This window comes from Artemia franciscana, chromosome 4, assembly GCF_032884065.1.
Source record: "Artemia franciscana chromosome 4, ASM3288406v1, whole genome shotgun sequence".
NCBI lineage: Eukaryota > Metazoa > Arthropoda > Branchiopoda > Anostraca > Artemiidae > Artemia > Artemia franciscana.
Window position 1 is genome coordinate 20,690,517 of NC_088866.1, and position 26,205 is coordinate 20,716,721.

Below are 26,205 nucleotides of genomic sequence, written 5' to 3' on the forward strand. Positions count from 1 at the left end.
AGAGTTAAGAGAAAGTGTCAAAGTTTAGTGTAAAGAGCGAGGCATTGAGGAGGAAAAGCCCCTTTCATATAGGGAGTAATTTCTGTTCGTTTTAATTTTTCATGTTTCTCCTTACTTTCATTATAAAAACTAGGTTTTTTTATTTAATCATCTTAAGGATTGATGCTAGTGACGATGTTTTGGTTCAGCAGGAGTGCATTGATGCTAAGGTAGCGGTGAGTGACCGTATTCGGAGATTAGTGGGAATTTACTCTCGGTTTGAGTCACCCAAAATTTTGATATTGATTAGCTTGACAGAGATTGATGGTGGAACATCTGTGATTTGCTGATTAGGTGCGTCCAGAATTGGAACTGAAATTAAATGGAACCAAAAAAATCCTTTTTGTTTAGGCTATGGCGAATCTTAATGGTTTTTGTTTTGTTTTGAGTCGTTGAGTGCTTAGGCTAGTCTGCACTGACTAGTGTCTTTTATTGTTATTTGAAGTTGATGAATAAACCATTCTTGATGTATATTGGAATTTGAATATTCGCTACATTCCTATTCATCGTTTGGCCTTTTCCGTTCTTTACTGTTTAGTGACTACAGAGCGTCCGTTTTTCAAATTTTAGCTCAAAACCTCAAAGATTAATTGAAGGTAAAAATACCTTATAGCACTTTTAGGAATACAAAGTAGATTTTCTATTTCGAACTAGATAAAGTTAATAATAAAACGGTTAATGACTAGGCTCAACTGAGCTCCAAACTCAATTTATTGTTTAGCGAACTCGGGGTATTAGGGAAACAACCAGCGGCTTATAAGCAAAGAAGGCAAACTTTGTTTAGCTTCTCAGAGTGAAAAACGCTGTACGGTAATCATCGTACGGTAATTGTAGTAGTATAATAACATGATTCTTTAGTGGTTTTACTAATTTTACACGTGGATATAGTTGGACTCTTGCTCACAGATGGTAAAACTAACCATACATCTATGTTTGTGGAGACATTACTCATAGAGATTTTAAGTGCAATAATAGCACATAGTGGAGTTTATTTTTTATGCTGTCCTTTTATAATGTGCCAAATTCTATACTACCAAACAAATGTTTACATTTACAACCTTTTCTTAATAGTATAAATAGCAAAAATCATGTTTAAACAAATGTAAGCAATAATATCCGCTTTATCTTCCGTAATAGGGTCGACCATAGCCACGATAACCGTAGCCTCCACCATAACCTCCTCCAAATCCTCCACCATATCCTCCTCCAAAGCCTTTTTTAAGCAGCACTTTCTTCACTGAAAAAGAAAATATAATATGAAATAACACATAGATTATTTAAGGCAGAATAAACTCGAAGAAAATTACAGAGGAATATCTAACCGAAGCTAAGTCCGCTAAATTGGCAAGGTAAGCTTTATGATACTAGTGTACATAAGGTTTATGTGAACACAACTTTTTTCTTACTATTGGATTGGTCAGCTGAGACGTCACGGGTCATTTTACGCACTTGCGTAAAGTTTGACGAAGGAAAGTTGCTCTTTCATTTAAAGTTTTTCCTCAGTTGCTCATTGATGTTTCTCATTGAAGTAACTCGAATAGCTTCTTTTCCCGACGTGGATAAGTAGCGACAATTGTATTTATTATTATTGGTGGTGGTGGTCTGTCCTCTCTACTGGCCGTCGTCTCGTTTGAGTTTTTTTTTTGTAGATTTTTATCTCTCTTTGTTGTTTTTTGCGTAAAGTAGCTTGCAATTAAGATACTTACGAAAATATATGGACTATGTATATATATATACATATTTATACATTTTTCATTTATATGTACATACAAATATATATATATATATATATATATATATATATATATATATATATATATATATATATATATATATATATATATATATATATATATATATATATATATATATATATATATATATATAGATCCTCTGCAGATGACATTAAACAAAACAACTAAAGATCGATCTTACGTGTGGCTTACATAGCTCTTTGTTAATCTACATGTTTGGTGAAAAGCCAATTTTTTAAAATAGATTGTGAGACAAAGAACAATAGCTCATTGGTTTTGGACACAAACAATTTTCGGTTAAATATTGTGTTCTGATTTTAAAATAATTACCTTAAGGTAGAAGGTAAAATGATCACACACCGAAATTAACGAATTCAAGCTGATGTTACTTGTCATGAAATAAACTCTAAAATTTATAATTATACCGCAAACTTGGCTCTAAAACTGGGAAACTAGTTGGTCAGGGCTAAGAGTGTCAAAGTAATCTTTTTGAAAAAATATTTAGATTTTTCTTATTTTTTTCCAATTTCTATTATGCTATATTTTACGTATTAGCCATGGCCCGTAAAGGATTTTGGAGTCAATAAATATCATATCATATTATACGGAAAAACAACGTAAGCATCAAAGGCGTTCTCAGCGTTGAGAAACGTAAGATAAAAAAGAATAAAAATTAAACGGATATATTCAAAAGCTGAAATATAAAAATGTCTTTTTATAGGACATTTTTGTAGAACACTATTACATATTACAATAAATGTAAATCGACACATAAGCAAACGACACATGACTGAAAAATTACTGCTCGGGTCCTGAGGAATTGGCATATCAATTAGAAAATGGAAATATACAATAATTACATTTTTCGTGGTAAACTTTCTAAAATACTCTGAACATGATACAAAAAGCAAATAAGAGTTAAATGAAAAATATAGCCATTTTGCGAATTAAAGTTTCTAGAGGGATTAAAACTGAAAACAAAAATGAATAATTTTGAATCTAAGTGAGCTACCATCCTCCTAAGCCTACTTCAGTAATGCGACCTTTTTACCGCAATACTTAGAAACAAATGCTCTAGCACTTAAGATAAAATAATCCAAATGATCGTAAAAGTTTAGAATGGCGGCTACGGCGAATTAATTGTAGTGTGTTAGGTAAAATAACTTTAGAGGAGAGTGGAAAAATGAAAGAGAGCCGTTATTGGGATTTCCTTGGTCTCTAAAGGACAGTTTTGTTTTTGTTTTTTCTTTGTTTTTTTTTTGATATGATTTGAAACTTTTGAATAGGCCTTCAAAATTGAAAAACGTACCTTTAATGTCAGAAGCTTTGTTTCCCAATTATTTTTACGGGTGACAAAAGAGAATCTGACGAACCTTAGAAAACACTTGAGCTCTAAACATCTTGAGAACGAAATAATATAGAGCAAAACGGATTGAACCAATCTACAAATCGAGTTAATTTAAAGTGCCGAAGACATAAAAAAAAGTATTACCTTCCATTCTAAAGTCTATTTAGATCTATTCATTCGCAAAGATTTTCTAAGATATATCCTTTGGGCAGTTCCGAAATTATGATGTTTTAGAGCATTCGCTAAATTTCCGTAGGTCAGGGTACATCATACTCTCGTCGGTCTTGGCTCATTGAACTAAAGGAACAAATAAGCCAACGCCTTTTTCAAATTAAATTTCAAAATTTATTCTTAGAATTACAAATATTAAAAAAAAGCAGTCAGCTGATTCCAAAAGACAACTATACCTTCAAAGAAAATTAGACTCTCTTAAGCTCTTTGGCGCAAAATCTTTTTCGCTTAATTTTTGCGGGTATCTACCCATGTTTATGATTTTTCTAAATTTGATGCTTGTTACTACCAAAACATGTTTTAACCAAAAATTTAATGTATAGCTGTTGCATGGTTTTAAGATTTACAGAGGTGTGCAGGTTTCCCACTTATCGATTTCAGGCAAATAGATTGCATTTTGACACACCTTGATACTTTAAGGGTAAAGATCAGTCCTGATCCCTGTCTAATGACCCTTTAACCAGGAAGTGCAATGGGAAGCTGATGGCATGCCATCCTGTGCTTTCACTCACCCTTCCTATTTACTTTCCACAGATTTGTCCAGGCATCCATTTAGAGCTGGATCGACTCTGGCTGAGCTTACAGAGTCAGCAACTGACCCCTCTTCAAACCAAATAACGAGCGATACCAGGACTCAAATCTCTGTCTTTGCAGACAAAGTTAAGGGGCTGGACCGTAAACTAATGCTGAGAAAAAAAAATATTCGTAAAGAATTTTTCCTCTCAATATGTCTCCTGTTCTAGCGTCCACAATATTAAAAAGAGTTAGGCTATTCGGGAAAACATGTGTACAGACAGTACTTCTGATTTACTTGCATAATTTCTACGAATATAAATTATATTTATAGAGTTTTCTTACGTAATAGGGCTTTTAATAATATCTTATTTTCGCCTTCCTCTTCTTCATTGGCACTGGCTTCTAATGGTTGTGTTTCTCCACGCTTCTGAGTTTCTTCCAAATTAGTTATTTCTCCAAAATTGACTGCGTCATTAGCGGAAACCGATGACGCTAGAATTTAGATAGGTGTTAATAAGTTGCAGGGTTTAATGCTATATAAAACACTCGAATTGCACAGAACAACTACGTATTAAGTGACTATGCAAAATTTTCTATTGTTTTTAGAAGATTAAAATCACCTTAGGTGAGCCAAGAGTCAAGGCCTTGTCACCGCCAGGGCCAGGGAGAAGGTCACCGCTTTTGGAACCCCACACAAAAATATGTCATCAACTCGTAAATGAGTAGTAAATGGGCGGTAAAAAAAACCATATTTTAGACCATTAGACATATGCTACTTGAAGTGAACCTCTTCTTCTTCCTTATCCCCTCCCTCGAAAGAAAATCATTTTAATGATACCCCGAGCTAAAATGCAGATATTATCCCGCCAAAAATTTTCATTCGTAATATTTTTTGAAACTAAGGCTGATTTCTATCATAGTGAAATCTGTTTCATTAGTTGATACCAATATTTTTCTGTGGGGAGGTTTTTTACTTAATTACCACTGACAAGGGTCTATTGAATAAATAAAATACAAGTATTTTCCATTTATATTTTGTTTTTTTAAGGGAGGGAAATTCCCTCACTCACTTTAGGTAATTAGTGACCGAATTTATGCCAAGATACAACTGATATTGGTCTATTTATGAATACGTTCAATTCCTGGGTTATACCTATGCAATAATTTCTGAGTGTGGCAGAGTCTTGCCAAAAATAAAGATGAATTACGTCCAAATATCCTCTTATAGTCATTTATTTATTTTCTTTTCTTTATCTGAAGCGAAGCCAAAGCGAATAATTGGCTCAATAGCAACACACCAAAGTGTATTTAGTTTTGTTTAGTTTAAACTGAGCTTTGATCAAGTTTTCCAAGTAACTTTTCTGAACATTTTTGGCTAAATAATGCGAACAATTTTCAAGAAAAATTTCCACAAATTAGGTATGGTATCGATATGAAGTATTACCAGTTCAAATTTTTCTATAGTATCGATTGCTAGACCATCGATGTGGTGATCTTTTTTTCCTCGAAATGATTCACCAAATACTGAAAAGAGTAAAACAAAAATATTTCAAAAATATGTTTATCTCCTAATATGCTGAAACAAGTTAATGATAGACCAAAAACTAAAAAGAGTAAACAAGAACATTAAGAAATTTAAAACACTGATCTCCGAATATGTCGAAAATAGGTGTTTTGTTTTTGGCTATGCAGAAAAACTTTAATTTCTTATAACTAAAAATAAAGCATGGAGCTTTATCTAAGAAATTTTAACAAAAACACTTTTATGTCCAAATGTATCAAAAATTAAAATTTGATTTTTTATCGATAACCTGAATGAATACAAAATTTTGAAGAATAGAAAAAATTACAGGGTGGTTAGGACGACTTTCTGTGTTACTTGCCTCATGCCCCCCCTTTTTAAGGTCCATGAAATTTTAGTTCTTCAAAAAGTAGAAAAAAAATTTGGTTTTTATTTGTGACTCCAATCACAAAAAAGCGTTTCATTTGTTGCTTTTATCTTAGCATTATAGTTTTGTTGTATATCCAACCTGGGGTACAAAGGACCAAACTCGAACTTAGGCCAGAGAAGTTTAAATATGCCCACTAACAAGGCCCTCTAACAACACTACTGAAAATGCCTTCCCCTAACATATATGCCCACATATTTTCCATTTGAGACGTGGACTCTAGCACATTCACACCCTTTTTCCAAGGGTGCCAAATCTAGCTTTCTTCTTTAAATCAAAATTCAAAAAAGCCTTCTATTTTCAAAAAAGCCTTGTCTTTTGAAAAGGTCCCAAAAATCAATTTTTGGTGTCAAGCCTTAAAAATGCTTCTGAAATACATAGCTCATATATCAGAAATAAGCAGATTCTTGCTTGATAGTGGCAGTATGCTTTTAAGGTGTCTAAAAAATATTATTTATGGTTGGAGCTCCATCGTCCGCCTCCCTCCTTTTCCAAATACGCACAAACAATTTGGAATGCTTGCCAAGGTATAAAAGCCCATGATTATCGGAATATATCATAGAAATATATCAAAAATTACAGATAAGACAAAAAAAAAACATAAGGACTTCAGAGCATTAGAATTAAGTATGTTATAATATGCAAAACACGGTCGACCTCACAGTTGGCCTAGGGCATCAAGACCTAATTTGATTGGATGTGACTACTCGGCACATCATAGTCATTAAATAAAAGAAAAAGAGTTTATTTTCAAATGAAGGTAAGGAGAAACATTAAAACTGAAACCGGACAGAAATTATTACGCATATGAGGAGGTTCACCCTCCCCCCATATTCAATACCTCGCTCTTTACTCTAAAGTTGGACTTTCGTTCCAATTCTTTAAGAATGACCCCTGAATCACAAAGGTCATTTAATTAGAAAAATAGCTCTTTTGATAGTACTAAAAACAACTTTAGCGTAAAGAATGAGGTATTGACTAGGGGGAAAACCCCCTCATATACGTATAATTTCTGTTTGTTTTAAGTTTTAATGTTGCTCCTTACTTTCAGTTGAAAACTTTTTCAATTTAATTTCAGATCGTTTTTAAATAATGCTTGGAAATCTTCATAGAAAATTCCCTTCCCCCATAAAAACCTTCTCAATAGAAACATCCTCTCACGTATCTCCCTCCCCCTGACCCCCCCCCCCATCAGAAAAGATCTATCCTGAAAACGTCTGTTTACTTCCCAGTAACCAATACTGTATGTAAACAATGGGCAAAGCTCATAACCTTAAGACCTTTCCCCAGGGACTGTGGGGGATTAAGTCATCCTCAAAGACATAGTTATTAGGATTTTCAAGTATGCTGGACAAAATGGCTTTCTCGAAATTTTGATCAGGTGGCTTTGGCGACAAAATGAGCGTGGGAGAGGGCCTAGGTGCCCTCCATGTTTCTCTATTTTCCCGAAAATAAGGCAAATTTTCTCAGGCTCGTAACTTTTGGAAAGTAGGACTAACCTTTATAAAACCTATATATTTGAAATCAGCATAAGAATCCAATTCTATTGATGTATCTATTGGTGTCAAAATTCTGATTTTAGAGTTTCTGTTACTATTGAGCCAGGTCGCCCCTTATTTATAGTTCCTTAACACGAACCGTTTGATTATACTGACCAAATTATTGCAAAGTTTTTAAGTCTTTCTTCTCATACATTTAGTACGCTTTGACCTTTTCAAAGAGTCCGTAAATCTTTAACTCAGTTCTTATGGTATTATGTGTTTAAACATGCTGTAAGTACCTGGCTGGGTTAAACTTGAAAATAAGAGGCGAGCCGGCTCAATATTAACCGAAACTCTAAAAACGCAATTTTGATACAAATAGTTAAATCAAAAGAATCGCATTTTAATGCTGATTTTGAATATATATAAGTTTCATCAAGTTTAGTCTTACCCATCAAAAGTTACGAGCCTGAGAAAATTTGCCTCATTTTGAAAAATACGGGGAAACACCCTAAAAGTCATTGAATCTTAACAAAAATCAAATTTAGCAGATCAGAGAACCCTGATTTAGAGGTTTCAAGCTCCTATATACAAAAACGTGGAATTTTTTTTTTTGCCTGAAGACAGATCACGGCTGCGTGTTTATTTGTTTTGTGTTTTTTTTTTTGTTTTTGTTTTCTTCACAAGGGTGATCGTAACGACTCAGTGGTCCTACAATGTCGCGAGAGGGCTCATTCTAACGGAAATTAAAAGTTCTAGTGCCCTTTTTAAGTGACCAAAAAATTGGAGGGCATCTAGGCCCCCTCCCACGCACATTTTCCCCCAAAGTCACCGGATCAAAATCTTGAGATAGTCATTCTGTTCAAATTAGTTGAAAACATAATAACTATGTCTTTGGGAACGACTTAATATCCCACAGTCCCCGGGGGAGGGGTTGCAAGTTACAAACTTTGACCAATGTTTACATATAGTAATGGTTATTAGGAAGTGTACAGACGTTTTCAGGGGGACTCTTTCGCGCTGGGATGAGGGTGGGTCAGAGGTAGGGGGTTACATGGGAGGATCTTTCCATGGAGGAATTTATCATGAGGGAAGAGAATTTCCAAGAAGGGGGCGCAGGATTTTTTAGTATTATTTGAAAAAAACAATGAGAAAATAAATATTTTTTTTTCAATTGGAAGTAATGAGCAGCAATAAAACTTAAAACGAACATAAAATATTACGTATATAAGGGAGTTCGTCTCCTCCACAATACCTTGCTCTTTACGCTATAGTATTGTTAGTAATTCCAACTATTTTTCTACGGTCTTTATGATCCAGGGGTCATTCTTATAGATTTGGGGCAAAATTCAAGCTTTAATGTAAAAAGCAAGGTATTGACGAGGGGGCGAACCCCCTCATACGCGTTATAAGAATACACAAATATAAATGTTCGTTGCGTAAGTTAATTCGCATGGTACGTTTGTTTATTACTAACAAAACCGTTCGTAAAAAAATAAAAGAATCTAGTTGCATTTTTAAATAACCGAAAATTGGAGGGCAACTAGGTCTCCTCCCCCACCCCTTTTTTAATCAAAATCGTCCGATCAAAACTATGAGAAAGCCATTTAGCAAAAAAAATAATATGCAAATTTCGTTTTAATTATTCTTGTGCGGTGAGCCAAAATCAAAACCTGCATTAATTTAAAAAAAAAATCAGAAATTAAAAAAAAAAGTTTGTTTTAACTGCAAGTAAGGAGCGACATTAAAACTTAAAACGAACAGAAATTTCTCCGTATATGAAAGGGGTTTTCCCCTTCTCAACGCCTCGCTCTTTATCCTAAAGTTTTTTATTGTTTTAAAAAGTAAACTCCCACAAAGTCGAACTTTAGCTTAAAGAGCGGGACGTTGAGGAGGGGACAACCCTTTCATATACGGAATAATTTCTGTTCGTGTTAAGTTTTAATGTCGCTCCTTATTTGCAGTTAAAAAAAACTTTTTTAGTATTTCTTATTATCTCTACTTCAAAAATCCACCCAAATAACAGACCAACTCAATTTATTACAAGGCATTTGAGATTGCTTTGTTTTTTGTCAAGACTGGGAAAGCTGATTCTCCTATGTGCTTGCGTTGTCTAATTGAAACGTGTCATCTTGTTCCATTTGATTTTCCTCTGGGTTGTAGAGAACCCACTATAATGAAAGATTGAAATAGTAGAATGGTGAGGCATTCTGTGCCATTTGATTTAGCGGTGATAATTAGAAATAAGAGAGTTCGGAACATTTTGAATAGATTCTTAGCTCGTACGATTTAGCGGTGATAATTAGAAATAAGAGAGTTTGGAACATTTTGAATAGATTTTTAACTCGTACAAATGGGCTCGATTTTAAACCTAGTTCTTGGGTAGTTTCTTTTAAACGTGGGATTTAAGTTGTTTATTAGTTTATTTTATAATGTGTTTTTTCTTCTTTTTTCTGTGAAGTACCTGTTTTTGGTTTTATCATGAGATAAAGTATGTATATTTTACCTTGTAGGATCAGTCCAGCAAAGACAAAAGTTGATATTATTAATAGCTTCATCATTGGCTTCCTGCAACTAACTGACTATCGATTATGAGCCGACCGTACTTAAAAGGTAATTTCTATACGCAGTTTCATCTAAAATCAAAATTTTTGGAGCCTTAAGGTTTAGGTTGTTTCAGTGAACTCTGTCTTTTGGGTTTTTCCACCTATAAATCGTGGCAAAAGCTGAAAAAAGGTACTTTTTTAAAACACTAAAGCGGTAAATATATATGCTTAATAGACATGTTCAATGAACTCGATCTCGGGATTTCTCCACTTTTAAACTATAATAAACGCTAAAAAAAAACATTGCGGCAGAAAAACATCTCCACTTGTGCGCATTTCTGTATATCATGTGCATCTATGTAAATCTCGTAGTGCGATTTTTTTTTAGCCTTGTATGGAGCACTTTGTGCCAAACATGGCGGAATTACGTCAAGTGCCACGTCAAGATTTCTATGACGCGTGGCACGCACCAAATGCTATAAATGATTTTGGAAAGTGAATAACACCTCCTTTTACAGAATATTTACTTCAGATTTGCAGAGACAGATGAAAACAAGCAAGACCATACTTAGAGGAAGGCAACTTATAACTTGACCAAAGTTTAAAGCAACAAATACAGAGTTTTCATGATACTATGAGTGGTACTGTTGAGACTGATAGATCCGGGGGGCCAGGGACCTCCAAGTTTTCTTCCTGTTTTTCATTATTTAAAAAAAACGTATCTGTTATATGTCAATTATTGTCACCCTTGTCACATTGCCCCTTCCCTCAAGATATTGCTTACTAGTTCCCTTTAACATTAAGCCCTCCCCCCCCCCAAGATTTTGCTCAAGAAACCCCAGAATGTTGAAAATTCATCGTGGCACCAAAAAGCCTAAGACCACCGGATCTGCATAAGCTTCTGATTATCTTCCCCTCTTTACCCACTCAGGCCCTACTTCCTTTAAATTTTTCTAATGGCCCTTTTCCATTCATTTGAGGATAGAATGCTCTAATTATTGTTTGGCAACACCTCAATTGCTAGAAAGCAAGTTTTTAGTATACTATCATTCTAACTTTCTAAACTTAGTCATCCTAACCTCACTTCCATTTTGATCCTAGTAAGTGAGATTGAACTAAATTTATTGTACAACTCTCTGTTGAACATACGGTCATTCAAACTAGTAAATAAAACTGTATTCAGTACTGAACTAGCTTTCATGATGTCAACATCTAAACTAACCGGATTATTTTTCATTTTCGCCTACCTGAGAGTCTGAGGTATGAATTTTAATCCCACTTGCTAGATCTCGCAATGTTTGGCAAAATACCAGTTTTAATTAAAACTTGTGTGACGGTTTATCAAGGTGTCAACATCTATTGATTACACATATTTGATATTCTGTGGACTTGAATTGAATGCAAGGAGAGAGGGAATCGAGGGAGAGGGAAGGTGGAGTAAGGAGTGATGCATTTTAATTTTAGAAATTATTTGGTCAGTGTAAAATGGAAGATAAATTAATTTTGAATCCTGTTTTAACTTTTTTAATCTAAATCTCAAAAATTTAAGAACTGATCAGAGGGCAAGCAGCCCCTACACCTGCCACACATTTTCCCAAAATGTATCCGATTAAAATTTTGAACTAGCCATTTTTTTAAAAATAATATAAAATTCAAATAACCATATTTTAGGGGCTGAAAAAATCTTCCATAACCCATGGGGCAAGGGTTGTAACTTTTTCAAGTTGCCAATTGTTAAATTTGCCCATGTATAACATTGTTATGAAGCTTTTGTGGAAGGAGTGGTCGTATTAAGTTTGGAAGGGGCTCATACGGTCGATGATTGAAACTGTATTTTTTTTAAGAGTCAAAAGTGATTTATGTTCTTTTTAATTTCAGTAGCTTTAATTCTGACTCTTTTATCTTTCAATATGTCTTTACTTTTCTGTAAAACATTAGCCAGTTTTTTTCGATATTAATCAAAGCAAGATCGTCAAAGAATTGAATTTCACCAGAATATAATTTGGAGTTTTCGCAAGTCGGAGAGTATTTATGATCTATCCCAAAGGGTGTGGGTAACATATAGTGTCGAAAAAGAGCTGTCAACGCCACGGTTTTTAAGCTCCAAATGGAAAAATGATTACAAAGCTTGAAAAATACCAAGTGTCATCACATGTCAGATGGCGTCGATAGTTATTTTTTGACATTAGTGCTAGTTTCCACTCTTGTAAGTTATCCATACTCTTTGATCTATCCATTGATTTTATAGATTTTTTTACATATGAGCAGTGCATATGAGTCTTGGCTTTTATGACTTTCACAGAACAGACAAAAATCGTATTTTTTTTTCGTTAAAAATATGAGAGATCGACCTAAACCGAATAATTGTGTGACCGTGTATTAGTTCATATAATTTTTGAAGAGTTTCTATAGCATTATTATTTACCAACACTGACCTAAAGGGAGGGGGGGGGGGTTAAAACTGATATGACCCATGGGTGTTATTAGACTTGGTTACGCCTTTTGGTGCAAAATGGAAATACAATACTACAATACTGGAAATACAATAAATACGAAATAAAAATATAATACTCTTATTCCCCCTCAAAAGGCTCCATGGCCAGGAATACAAGACGGGTACAAAAAAATAAAATATAAGCAACCAAAAAAAGAGAACAATAGCCAAATAACATATTAGATGAAAAAGAAAACATACCTGAGGCCTGGGTGTCAAAGCGCAAAGAGGACAACCACCCACCATGAACAAACAATCAGGGGACATCAACTCCTCAGAGGAGAGGAAAAAGAAAAAAAAACAAACAAACAAAAACAAAATGCTATTCTGTTTGATTCTTTACTAAATGATCCTTAAGAATCCTTCTAAAAGTCCCAAATGAGTGACATCTCTGTACTGAAGAAGGTGGTGAATTCCAGACCTGTTGACAAGCAATGAGGGGATTGAAATCTGATCGAATTGTAGTGGTAGGTGGAATACAGATATTAAATGAAGAACGGAGGCTATATGGAGCTGCATCAGAAATAAAAACAGGAGTTTTTTTGAATAGATTATGGAAGATTGCCGTGAAGCTGATGAAAGACAAAAGAAGCAGAAGAAATAATGTAAATAGACTGTAGACTTAAGAGCGGTGTTGGTGAGGAATGGTTGGTGTCCATAACTAGACGCCGGGCTTTATTTTGCATGACAAAAAGTGACCGTAGTGTAGATGGAAAAGTAGACATCTATGCAATGGGGACATAAGAAACATGTGACTGGATAAGGCAGAAAAAAAGAAGCTTCAGAATAGATCCAGGAAATGTGTGTCTAAGTTTTCGAATGATACCCAAACTCCATGTGATCTTAACCCTAATAATGGCTATATGGTTTCTAAATGAAAGGTTCTCATCAGGCAGGATACCAAGAAACCGGACCACTCGATTCTCTGGTCTATCCAAGGAGCCTTGTGACAACTGAAGGTGTGTAAGCTGAGGGAAAGCTATACCGATTCGAGAAAAAATATGAAAATGTGACTTACTAACATTCAAGGCCAAGTTATTCGCATTATACTATGAAATAACTCTCTCGAATAATGCCACAAGGTTGGACTTGATATCACATTCCGTCTTTCCAAGGGTCCCAAGAGTGTTGTCATCAGCAAAAGCAGCTAGAAAATCTTCATTAGAAGTAATATTGGAACACGATCGAGCATCAGGATGACACAGCTTGCAGCCTGCCAGATTCCTGGTGTTTTTTACCGCAGAAATCAGATCATTAACATAAATCAGAAATAAAATGTGGCCAAGAATATATCCCTGAGGGACGCCATAATATACTGTGGAAGGGCTCCGGAAAAGCGGATCAATTAAAATAAGCCTACTAGAAAGATATGAATCAAACCAAGAAAAAGTATTTGATATTATAAGAATGTGCGATAGTTTCCAAAGAAGAATCCGGTGAGTCAAGGAATCAGAAGCTTTGCGAACATCTAAAAATGCAGCTGCCGGAATATGACCAAAATCTATTGCCGAATGAATGAAATTCAAGAAAGCTGCGCAAGCATGCTCTACAGAGTGATTTGCTCGGAGTCCAAATTAGAAATCATGAAAAATTCTTTTGTGTCCAGAAAACTAAGAAGCCTGGATAGCAATTTTTTTTGTCAAAATTTTTGAGAAGCATAGCCTTCTCAAAAATTTTGCTGAAAACAGATAGGAGAGAAATTGGCCTATAATTAGTAGGATCACTCCGAGAACCACCTTTATACTTCACGATAACCTTAGCTCGCTTGGGAGATTCGGGGAATATCCCTTTCTCGAAAGACAGATGGTGACAGAATAGCCGGCAGATTTTGCACGGATAACCCTTGTAGGAATTTTGTCTGGTCCTGAAAATGAGGATCCTTTAAGGGTATTCACGATATGAGCTACCTCAATTAAGAAACAGAGTTCAATACCATTGACTTTAAACATGAGGGTCCAAGATAGGTTCTGAAATTGCAACGAGAAGTTGCAGAGCTTGCAGAGGAAGCAGTTGCCTTCCTTATATTAGCAAAATAAGAGGTAAGCTTTAGCTGAACATCTTCTTCACCTTGAACGGTTTTACCGTCGATTATCAGCATTGATAGAACTGAAGGCAGAGGGGAGGTAGGTCTAAGAATCAAATTAATTAAATAGCATATCTGCCTTACATCCTTTCCACATTCAGAAAATTTTCTATGATAATACTGAGACTTAGTCTTCCGATACAGAAAATTAAATACTCCTATAGGCCTTGAATCGCTCGTGATGAGCTACAGATGATAAAGCCTTGTAAAGCTTCCACGAATAGTTTTTCGTTTTCCAGCTTTTATGGAGACCTGAAGTCATCCATGGATTCAGTAGTCCTATCCTTTTTGAAGTATGGGGCACTGGACCCTTATTGCAAACTTTCAGGATTCCTTCTTCCACTAAATCATAAAAGAAATCAAAAGAGCGTTAAAAATCCGATTCTGAAACCAAACTATTCCATGGTTGATCAGTCCGACGAGAATTAAATACACTTAGCTCAGTATCACCATAATGGAAAAATGGTAGATTAGATGGTGATGGTATACGCTGCGCTTGATCAGCACTCTTTTATTAGGAAATAGCGGGAAAATGATCAGAAATATCAATTAAATAAAAAAAAATTCAAAAAAGAAGTTTTTCAAACAAAAAATTAAAGGCCATATTAAACTTAAGATCAATAGTAAACCATAATAAACTTAAGATACAAATCTCAATCATCGCTTAGTTTTATGGCTATCTACCTTAGTTCTGCCTTAGGATGGATGAATGGATGGATAATAGACTATCTGTCAACAAGTGGAAATGACATCATTTGCATACAATCATGAAAAAGGCTTATGACAGCTTTGCCTCTCACTCAGACTATCTGTCTTGGCTTTGTCTCCAATTGGACGATGGCTTGATGGCAACTTGATTTTAATTCAAAAATCAACAGGCCCAGTCCATTACCAGCCTTTGCCTCTCACTCAGACAATCTGTTTTGGCTTTGTCAAGACAGATAGGTCTCCAACCTAACGTGGCTAATTGCTTGATTACAACTTGATTTTAATTCAAAAATCCACCGAGTCTGCTGATTTTCAAATTGAAATCAAGTTGCCATCCAGCCATCGTCCAATTAGAGACAAAGCCAAGACAGATAGACTGAGTGAGAGGCAAAGCTGGCATAAGCCTTTTTCAGGATTGTATAAAAATCGTGGCATTTGTACTTGTTGATAGATAGTCAATCATCCCTCCATCCATCCTAGGGCAGAACTAAGGTAAATAGCCAAAGAACTAAGAGATGATTGAAATTTTTGGTTTGACGCATAACTCGCTTGACAGGATTAGCTAAGAACGGCTTACGTTATTAAGTTAGGCCTTTAAGAGAAGTGTTGGCAGATTTTGAACGAACCAGAAAACACTATGTGTATTCTATTAATGTTACCACTACAGTTACTGTAGCTCATGATGCTAAAAGTATTAAGATGAAACTTTAAGGGAACGTTTAGAGGGAACTTCAATTAAAACAAAAAAACGTCTGTAGGATTTCAAAAGGGCATATAAGCACTATGATAGGTAGCGCTGCTCTATACCGGCTAGATATATCATTGAAACTTCTGAAGGATTTAATTCTATTCAAAATTAAAAGCTCTAGTGCCCCTTTTAAGAGTCAGAAGAGATTGGAGGACATGCAGCCCTTCTCCCAATCCCATTCGTTTTCCAAAGACATACAGTCAAACTTTTGAGACAGCCATTTTGTTGAGCATAGTATAACGGCCAGCAACTATCTGTCGACGGGATATTAAGTATGCCAATCCCCTACAATTACGCAATTGACGCATTATGCTGTAAAAGTAAATGTTGCTTTAAAACTCAATCAAAAGGCACTTTATTTATGGTTATTAATAAGACATATCAGAAATATCTCTAGAACGACTGGGTATTAAGTTGAAACTTTCTGTGCTAGTATTGTTGCTGCTTCTGCTCTTACAATTTAGATAAATCAAAAGAGTGTAAATGTATCAAGGTTGTCAAAGACCATAAATAGAATGTTTTGGGAATGATGTTAAGTTTCATTTTTCAGGTTAACTTGAGGAAGTATAAGATTAAATTGAAAAATACTATTTTTATCCAGATTAGAAAACGTTGAAAAAATTTCACCAGCATATAAATAGCAAGCCAAACTATGGATTCTTATAGAAAAAGAAGAAAAGATATATTTTCATTCCTTTTGTTACAATGAAAAATAATTTGTCAATAAAAAAAAAAGAACAGAAATTAATTTAAAAAGCATTTTCCACGTAACATGTTTTTCAAAGAAAAGTAAAGAGCTCCGTTAAACCAAAAAGGAGCAATAAAAGAGTCAAATAATATTCCAAGCATAAAACTACCACAAATAATCAACAATAAATAAATGAAACCCAAAACGAACATAAACTACAATAAGTAACCGAATGAAACTCAAAACGAGCAAAAATTAACATGAGTAGGGCTGACAACCCCTTTGCCTTCTCAAGACTAGAATATAATTTGCACCTTACTGAAAAAAAACCCAGCGAATTAGCGTGGATTTTCAGTTTAAAATACATATACGGATATTCATTCCTTAAAGTTTTAATAACTTTGTATTTATTAAAGTCAAAAAAGTGAAAATATTAAAATATATTCTGTTTTTAATAAAGTGCAAATTATGTTCAGTTAAAGTCAGTTTAGATCACATATATTGATACTTATTCCTTAAGGTTTAGTAAATTTTTTTATTAATAAATTGGTAGTTCATAGTTGTAGTTGGGGGGGGGGAGGTAAACCTTTTCTGTGTTCGATACAAGTAAATACTTTTGTGCTATAAGTTCCTATGGACTTTAGAGAGGTTCCTTCTCTATAGCTTTTATGGAGACCTGAAGTCATCCATAGATTCAGTGCTATCCTTTTCGAACTATGGGGCGCTGGACCCTTATTGCAAACTTTAGAGAAAGTTCCTATGGACTATAGAGAATGGTTTGACTTCAACCCTAAGGACTTCAAACCTGGAATCTATTTGCGGTAAAGTAGTGCTATAACTTGTAAGTCGCTATATTTATTCACGCTATCGAAATAGCATATCTATAGTATCAAACAGTTCGTCAAACAGTTCGTGGTAACGAACTGTAGTAAGGAGCGACCCGGCTCAATAGTAACCAAAACTCTAAGAAATTGAATTTTGATATCAATAGCTACATCAAAAGAATCGCACTTTAATGCTGATTTTAAATATATAAGTTTCATCAAGTTTAGTCTTACCCATCCAAAGTTACGAGCCTGAGAAAATTTGCCTTATTTATGAAAATAGGGGGAAACACCCCCTAAAAGTCATTGAATCTTAACGAAAATCACACCATCAGATTCAGCGTATTAGAGAACCCTACTGTCGAAGTTTCAAGCTTCTATCTACAAAAATGTGGAATTTTGTATTTTTTGCCAGAAGACAAATCACGGGTGCGTGTTTATTTGTTTTTTTTTTTTTTTTCCCAGGGGTCATCGTATCGACCAAGTGGTCCTAGAATGTCGCAAGAGGGCTCATTCTAACGGAAATGAAAAGTTCTAGTGCCCTTTTTAAGTGACCAAAAAATTGGAGGGCATCTAGGCCCCCTCCCACGCTGAGTTTTTTCCCAAAGTCAACGGATCAAAATTTTGGGATAGCCATTTTGTTCAACATAGTCGAAAACCACCATAACTATGTATTTGGGGATGATTTACTCCCCCACAATCCCTGGGGGACGGGCTGCAAGTTACAAACTTTGACCAGTGTTTACATATAGTAATGGTTATTGGGAAGTGTACAGACGTTTTCAGGGGGATTTTATTTTGCTTGGGGGGTGGGGCTGAGGGGAGGGGGCTATGTTTGAGGATCTTTCCTTGGAGGAATCTGTCATGGGGGAAGAAAAATTCAAGGAAATGGGCGCATGATTTTCTAGCATTATTATAAGAAAACAATGAAAAATAAACATGAAAACATTTTTTCAAATGAAAGGAAGGAGTAGCATTGAAACTTAAAACGAACAGAGATTATTACGCATATGAGGGGTTCTAAAAATCCTTTAGCATAAAGAGCGAGGTATTTAGGAGGAGATAAATACCTCGCTCTTTATGCTAAAGTATTATTAGTAATTTCAACTATTTATTCTACGGCCTTTCTGATTCAGGGGTCATTCTTAAAGAATTGGGACAAAGCTTAAGATTTAGTGTAAAGAGCGAGGTATTAACGAAGATACAAACCCCCTTGTAGGCTATACATAATAAAAATATAAGATTATGAAAGTTTGTTACGTAAGTTGCTAATTTGTAAGTTACGTATATTTTTTACTAATAAAAACGTTCGTTAAAAATTAAAAGTTCTAGTTGCCTTTTTAAGCAACCAAAAAATTTGGAGGGCAACTAGGCCTCCTTCTTCACCCCTTATTTCTCAAAATCGTCTGATTAAAACTAAGAGAAAGCTATTTAGCCAAAAAAAGAATTAATATACAAATTTCATTTTAATAATTTATGTGCAAAGAGCCAAAACCAAACATGCATTAATTCAAAAACGTTCAGAAATTAAATAAAAAAAAACTAATTTTTTTAGCTGAAAGTAAGGAGTGACATTAAAACTTAAAACGAACAGAAATTATCCGTATATAAAATGGGTTGTCCCCTCCGCAATCCCTCGCTCTTTACGTTAAAGTTTGACTATTTGCCACAATTCTACTTTTTAAAACAATTAAAAGCTTTAGCGTAAAGAGCGAGGGATTGCGGAGGGGACAACCCATTTTATATACGGAATAATTTCTGTTCGTTTTAAGTTTTAATGTCGTTCCTTACTTTCAGCTAAAAAAATTGTTTTTTTTTTATTTAACCTGATAAAGGGCGTGGGTGATTGTATTGAAGCTTCAAGAAGGTTCTGGGGTTAACTAGTCCTCAAGGGTGGACTGACTTAGGTGGAGGGGCTAGAGGTAAATCTAAAGATACTGTGTGTATCCAGGGTTATCAGAATAGGATGTCGGTAGAATCAGAATAGACAGCCCTTGGACATAGGTTCGAAATATTTATTTGAAGTTCGCATTCCACTGTCATGTAAAAAATTTTCCTATTATTCTACTTGTTGTTTATGAATACTAATGTATTTTGCGGAAAGTATAAATTTGTATTTTGCGAAAAGTGTGTAGCAATTTTTATAGAGATTTATCGCACAAAAAATTTAGGAGGCCCAAAAATTAAAATTTACAATTTTTAGGCTTATGATCCGTCCCTGTGGACCAAAAACTTAAAATCTCCTTGCCTTTTCCCAATTATTTTGAACCTTTCAAATCATTCCCCCTTACTCTTTTTGAGATATTATACTTGTGTTATTTTGATAGCCTTAGAACAATCTTCCCTTTTGACTCATCATTAATAGACTCCAAGGTCCATGAGGTTAGCACAATTATATTTAGACTTAACGAAGCTGCACATTTTGTCCTTCCATCTGTTCCCATAAGTAGAACTTTAGAAGCCCCCAATCCCCTTTCCTTAATACTTTAAAAGTTTCAACTTAACCTCCCTCCCCAGCCTAAAGCTGTTTCCAAGATACTGTCAACATCCTATTCTGTTAACCTGGGTACACACAGTATCTTTAGATTTACCTTTAGCCCCTCCACCTAAATCAGAATTTGAGGACTACTTAACCTCAATATTCTCTTGAAGCTTCAATACAATCACCCACGCCGATATCAGATACTATAGATATGATATTTTGATAGCTTGGATAAATATAGCGACTTATAAGATATATCACTACTTTACCGCAAATAGATTCTAGTTCCTCAGCGGTCTATAGGGTTGAAATTCGTATGCCTACCGAAGACAAACGTAATGTCAAACCCTTCTCTCTTTTTGCTATCTCTCTAAATCAAAATTTTACATCTACTTGTTCTTCTAAAAATCCCTGAAAATCTCAGCATGGTGCTCAGCGACATAGCAGATGCACTATTTTTGTAACCTGAAAAAACGGACTCTTCTGATTTACAGCACTGCTTAACCGTAAGTAGATTCTAAGTCCATATAAAGCTATAGCACAAAAGTATTTACATGCATCGAGCACAGAAAATTTTTAATCCCCCCCCACTACAAACATGAATTTGAAGTCCCCATGCCAACTATTTCTTTCTCTAACATTACTTGAAAGTCCCAACCCCGTTTTCGATACTAGCCTATCCCCAAAATATTGCAGATGGGATATTTTAATAACCTTGATAAGCATATTGTTTTTCAATTTATATACGACCCTCTCCCCAAGTCGAAATTTGAGGAACCTGAAAAAACAGCAATCCCTTTTGAAAATTTAAAGTGCTAATCAAATAGTAATTGCATAAAAAATCCGAGGGGAAAAATTGGTACAATTTTGGTGCAAATTGGTACAAATTTTCTACATGATCTCCTAAAAAGCTGTTGGTTTTTCCGCATTCAAATCACCGCATTGCTACTTGAATTGATTAAGATTGTAGGCAATTTCTTGTTGCAGTATTTGCCATTAGTGCTGCTAATACCATGCCCATTTTGGAAGCGGCTTCACTCTGATTGACTCAAAATGCTAGATTGTAGTGTGCTGATTTTGCTGCGTTTAAAGATGCTAGATGGCCTTGTCTGTCTTTTGGTTTTTCAAAGATTAGTTTGACTTTACTGATAGTAATGTCCGGGCCAGACTATAGTAAGACTAAATGAGAAAATCAAAATTGGATAAGATTATAGGGTACTTGTGAATTATTCAGAAAACACACAATAAGGAAGTTAGGTTCTTTCGTGAAACAAACTACGATGCAGGTACATTTTATGAGAAAATCCGGTTTCATAGCCACTAAGACAAAACTCAAAGACAAAGTTTAGGTTAGCTTAAGTTATTTGCTATATATTTATATATATATATATATATAGCTATATATTAGCGTTATATTATATATAGCGTTATTTGCTATTTATATTTGCTATATATTTGCATATTAGAGGGGGGGATGCATTGCATCAAATACCTAACTTAACCTAACCTAACCACCTCTATATATAAAATACTAGCTGTTGGGGTGGCGCTTCGCGCGACCCCAACACCTAGTTGGTGGGGCGCTTCGCGCCCCCCCAAGCCCCCCCGCGCGCGTAAGTCGTTACGCGCCATATTAGTTACGCGCCATTGTAGTTGTGTCCCTCTGTCCCACCTGTGAATATAGATAGATTTATATATGTGTTTCAAACTACGTAAAAATTGCGAATATACAACATTCTTGGCTTTCCCATTGTCTGTGCATATACAAAGCCGTATGTACTAATAATGACGTCATATGCAAACGCTCTTTTTACAAACAAACAAACATGCATACACACAACTCGTTTTTATATAGATAGATAGATAGATAGATGCAATACAAATTAACTGCGTAAAACTTGCGAATATACAACATTCTTCGCTGTCCAATTGTCGCTGCATATAAATAGATTGTCAGGTTTACCGACCCTCGAACATGCAACGTACAATTGTCCATGGGAAAAACAATCAGTATTAAGATCTATACCACATTTTTCTAATGATTGACCTTGAGCTTTGTTAATGGTGATTGCAAATGCTAATCGAATTGGGAATTGCAATCTTTTAAATTGAAAAGGCAGATCCGTTGGAATCATGGGAATGTGAGGAATAAGAACAGCCTCACCCTCAAAAGGCCCTGTCAAGATTGTGGCCTCTATTAGGTTTTCCATTGTTTTTTTTACGGCAAGTCGAGTGCCATTGCAAAGCTTTGGTGGGTCTATATTTCTTAAAAGTATTATTGGTACGCCTATTTTTAGTTGTAGCACATGTGGTGGAAACCCTGAAAGATCTATGGAATTTAAAAATTCAGATGGATAATTAACCGCTTCATTTGGTTCCAAAACTGTGTCGACTGACTTGTAAAGGACTGCCTGGTCTCGAATCTTGGTCAAAACAATATTGTTGATTTCGTGGACGTCTATATTTTTGGGTGCGAGAATCGCTCTTTCACTTAGCCATTTATTATTTTTATAATTTTTTAGAATATTCGGAAATACTTTTTCAATCAATTCATTTTTGGACGTCACTAAATTACAGAAATCAGCAGGTAGTTGTATACGTCCTGAAATTGAGTCTACTGGGAGCTTTCCGTTTCCAATTGCCAGCAATTGATCTGAAAATGTTTGACCAGAGTCATCGTTTTGCAATCGGACACGCATATTTGTAGTTAATTTTAATATTTTTACGTGTGCCCATAAATTAGAATTTTTCAGGCAAGCATTCATTTCGTCTGCAGGAGTTGATCTAGGTATTATAGGTAATGTTTGCCTGAAATCTCCCGCAAGCAATATTAATGTGCTGCCAAAGGGTTTCGACTTCCCTCTCAAATCTTTCAAGCATTGATCGTCATTTAAACGTCATTTTAACAACTTGCTCTCCATCAGCTCCTACAGAGTTATGGGAAAAATATAAGTCAAAAATGTCCGAAGATATACTCCATCGAAAACAGTTAGAGTTGTCAGATATGACTTTTGATTTTACATCAGAAATTTATAACTACACTTTAGTTATTATAGAAGATTTGTGCGTACGTATGGCAAACAAACCTCTTCAGGATTTGGGAATGCCTTCAACTAACCGTATCGCTGCTGTTTCGACATGTGTAGAATTGGATCGTGAACAAAGTTACAGTACGAGTGATCTATTGTCGTATGTACAAAATAACATTTCCAAGTTAACGTCGGAACAAAAAGACATTTATGATACGATAATGCATTGTGTCGATAACAACGTTGGAGAAATTTTCTTTTTGGATGCGCCAGGAGGTACTGGTAAAACATTTGTGATAATACTGATTCTGGCATCAATTCGATCAAAAAATGATATAGCGTTGGCAATTGCGTCGTCCGGAATAGCCGCAACATTGCTGCCTGCTGGAAGAACTGCTCATTCCGCTTTGAAATTGCCTCTGAATTTGCATTCTACAGAAACTCCCACGTGCAATATTTCCAAATCATATGGGATGGGTAAAGTATTGCAGCAATGCAAACTTATTATTTGGGATGAGTGCACAATGGCACACAAAAAATCGCTCGAGGCTCTGGATCAATGCTTGAAAGATTTGAGAGGGAAGTCGAAACCCTTTGGCAGCACATTAATATTGCTTGCGGGAGATTTCAGGCAAACATTACCTATAATACCTAGATCAACTCCTGCAGACGAAATGAATGCTTGCCTGAAAAATTCTAATTTATGGGCACACGTAAAAATATTAAAATTAACAACAAATATGCGTGTCCGATTGCAAAACGATGACTCTGGTCAAACATTTTCAGATCAATTGCTGGCAATTGGAAACGGAAAGCTCCCAGTAGACTCAATTTCAGGACGTATACAACTACCTGCTGATTTCTGTAATTTAGTGACGTCCAAAAATGAATTGATTGAAAAAGTATTTCCAAATATTCTAAAAAATTATAAAAATAATAAATGGCTAAGTGAAAGAGCGATTCTCGCACCCAAAAATATAGACGTCCACGAAATCAACAATATTGTTTTGACCAAGATTCGAGACCAGGCAGTCCTTTACAAGTCAGTCGACACAGTTTTGGAACCAAATGAAGCGGTTAATTATCCATCTGAATTTTTAAATTCCATAGATCTTTCAGGGTTTCCACCACATGTGCTACAACTAAAAATAGGCGTACCAATAATACTTTTAAGAAATATAGACCCACCAAAGCTTTGCAATGGCACTCGACTTGCCGTAAAAAAAAACAATGGAAAACCTAATAAAGGCCACAATCTTGACAGGGCCTTTTGAGGGTGAGGCTGTTCTTATTCCTCGCATTCCCATGATTCCAACGGATCTGCCTTTTCAATTTAAAAGATTGCAATTCCCAATTCGATTAGCATTTGCAATCACCATTAACAAAGCTCAAGGTCAATCATTAGAAAAATGTGGTATAGATCTTAATACTGATTGTTTTTCCCATGGACAATTGTACGTTGCATGTTCGAGGGTCGGTAAACCTGACAATCTATTTATATGCAGCGACAATTGGACAGCGAAGAATGTTGTATATTCGCAAGTTTTACGCAGTTAATTTGTATTGCATCTATCTATCTATCTATCTATATAAAAACGAGTTGTGTGTATGCATGTTTGTTTGTTTGTAAAAAGAGCGTTTGCATATGACGTCATTATTAGTACATACGGCTTTGTATATGCACAGACAATGGGAAAGCCAAGAATGTTGTATATTCGCAATTTTTACGTAGTTTGAAACACATATATAAATCTATCTATATTCACAGGTGGGACACAGGGACACAACTACAATGGCGCGTAACTAATATGGCGCGTAACGACTTACGCACGCGGGGGGGCTTGGGGGGCGCGAAGCGCCCCACCAACTAGGTGTTGGGGTCGCGCGAAGCGCCACCCCAACAGCTAGTATTTTATATATAGAGGTGGTTAGGTTAGGTTAAGTTAGGTATTTGATGCAATGCATCCCCCCCTCTAATATGCAAATATATAGCAAATATAAATAGCAAATAACGCTATATATAATATAACGCTAATATATAGCTATATATATATATATATATATATATAAATATATAGCAAATAACTTAAGCTAACCTAAACTTTGTCTTTGAGTTTTGTCTTAGTGGCTATGAAACCGGATTTTCTCATAAAATGTACCTGCATCGTAGTTTGTTTCACGAAAGAACCTAACTTCCTTATTGTGTGTTTTCTGAATAATTCACAAGTACCCTATAATCTTATCCAATTTTGATTTTCTCATTTAGTCTTACTATAGTCTGGCCCGGACATTACTATCAGTAAAGTCAAACTAATCTTTGAAAAACCAAAAGACAGACAAGGCCATCTAGCATCTTTAAACGCAGCAAAATCAGCACACTACAATCTAGCATTTTGAGTCAATCAGAGTGAAGCCGCTTCCAAAATGGGCATGGTATTAGCAGCACTAATGGCAAATACTGCAACAAGAAATTGCCTACAATCTTAATCAATTCAAGTAGCAATGCGGTGATTTGAATGCGGAAAAACCAACAGCTTTTTAGGAGATCATGTTGAAAATTTGTACCAATTTGCACCAAAATTGTACCAATTTTTCCCCTCGGATTTCTTATGCAATTACTATTTGATTAGCACTTTAAATTTTCAAAAGGGATTGCTGTTTTTTCAGGTTCCTCAAATTTCGACTTGGGGAGAGGGTCGTATATAAATTGAAAAACAATATGCTTATCAAGGTTATTAAAATATCCCATCTGCAATATTTTGGGGATAGGCTAGTATCGAAAACGGGGTTGGGACTTTCAAGTAATGTTAGAGAAAGAAATAGTTGGCATGGGGACTTCAAATTCATGTTTGTAGTGGGGGGGGATTAAAAATTTTCTGTGCTCGATGCATGTAAATACTTTTGTGCTATAGCTTTATATGGACTTAGAATCTACTTACGGTTAAGCAGTGCTGTAAATCAGAAGAGTCCGTTTTTTCAGGTTACAAAAATAGTGCATCTGCTATGTCGCTGAGCACCATGCTGAGATTTTCAGGGATTTTTAGAAGAACAAGTAGATGTAAAATTTTGATTTAGAGAGATAGCAAAAAGAGAGAAGGGTTTGACATTACGTTTGTCTTCGGTAGGCATACGAATTTCAACCCTATAGACCGCTGAGGAACTAGAATCTATTTGCGGTAAAGTAGTGATATATCTTATAAGTCGCTATATTTATCCAAGCTATCAAAATATCATATCTATAGTATCTGATATCGGCGTGGGTGATTGTATTGAAGCTTCAAGAGA

The 26,205-nt window shown here is 35.3% G+C and overlaps 2 protein-coding genes across 3 annotated transcripts in view; one reads left to right on the forward strand and one right to left on the reverse strand.

The window, feature by feature from the left end:
- Positions 1-1,083: 1,083 nt before the first annotated feature.
- Positions 1,084-9,952, reverse strand: LOC136026133 (protein no-on-transient A-like). The gene is made up of 3 exons (XM_065702430.1): positions 9,825-9,952; positions 4,231-4,380; positions 1,084-1,276 (listed from the first exon to the last, which is right to left on the reverse strand). The coding sequence occupies exons 1-3, from the start codon at positions 9,877-9,879 to the stop codon at positions 1,161-1,163; spliced, it is 321 nt and encodes a 106-aa protein (XP_065558502.1). The 5' UTR covers positions 9,880-9,952; the 3' UTR covers positions 1,084-1,160.
- LOC136026129 (uncharacterized) overlaps positions 9,816-26,205 on the forward strand; it is a 105,912-nt gene continuing 89,522 nt past the window's right edge. The window contains exon 1 of one of the 2 annotated variants that reach the window (XM_065702421.1): positions 9,816-9,931. The gene's annotated coding sequence lies outside the window, so the exon portion shown is untranslated. Of the gene's footprint in view, positions 9,932-11,055; positions 11,125-26,205 lie in introns of those variants that run through there. The other variant, XM_065702425.1, reaches the window with a different exon arrangement.

Excerpts from the sequence above, each read along its gene's own strand:
- LOC136026133 (XM_065702430.1), bottom strand. The coding sequence starts at position 9,879 with ATGATGAAGCTATTAATAATATCAACTTTTGTCTTTGCTGGACTGATC. Across the intron at positions 4,381-9,824 it reads TGCTGGACTGATCCTACAAG|CGTCATCGGTTTCCGCTAAT; the intron begins GTAAAATATACA and ends TCTAAATTCTAG. Across the intron at positions 1,277-4,230 it reads ATTATTAAAAGCCCTATTAC|TGAAGAAAGTGCTGCTTAAA; the intron begins GTAAGAAAACTC and ends TTTCTTTTTCAG.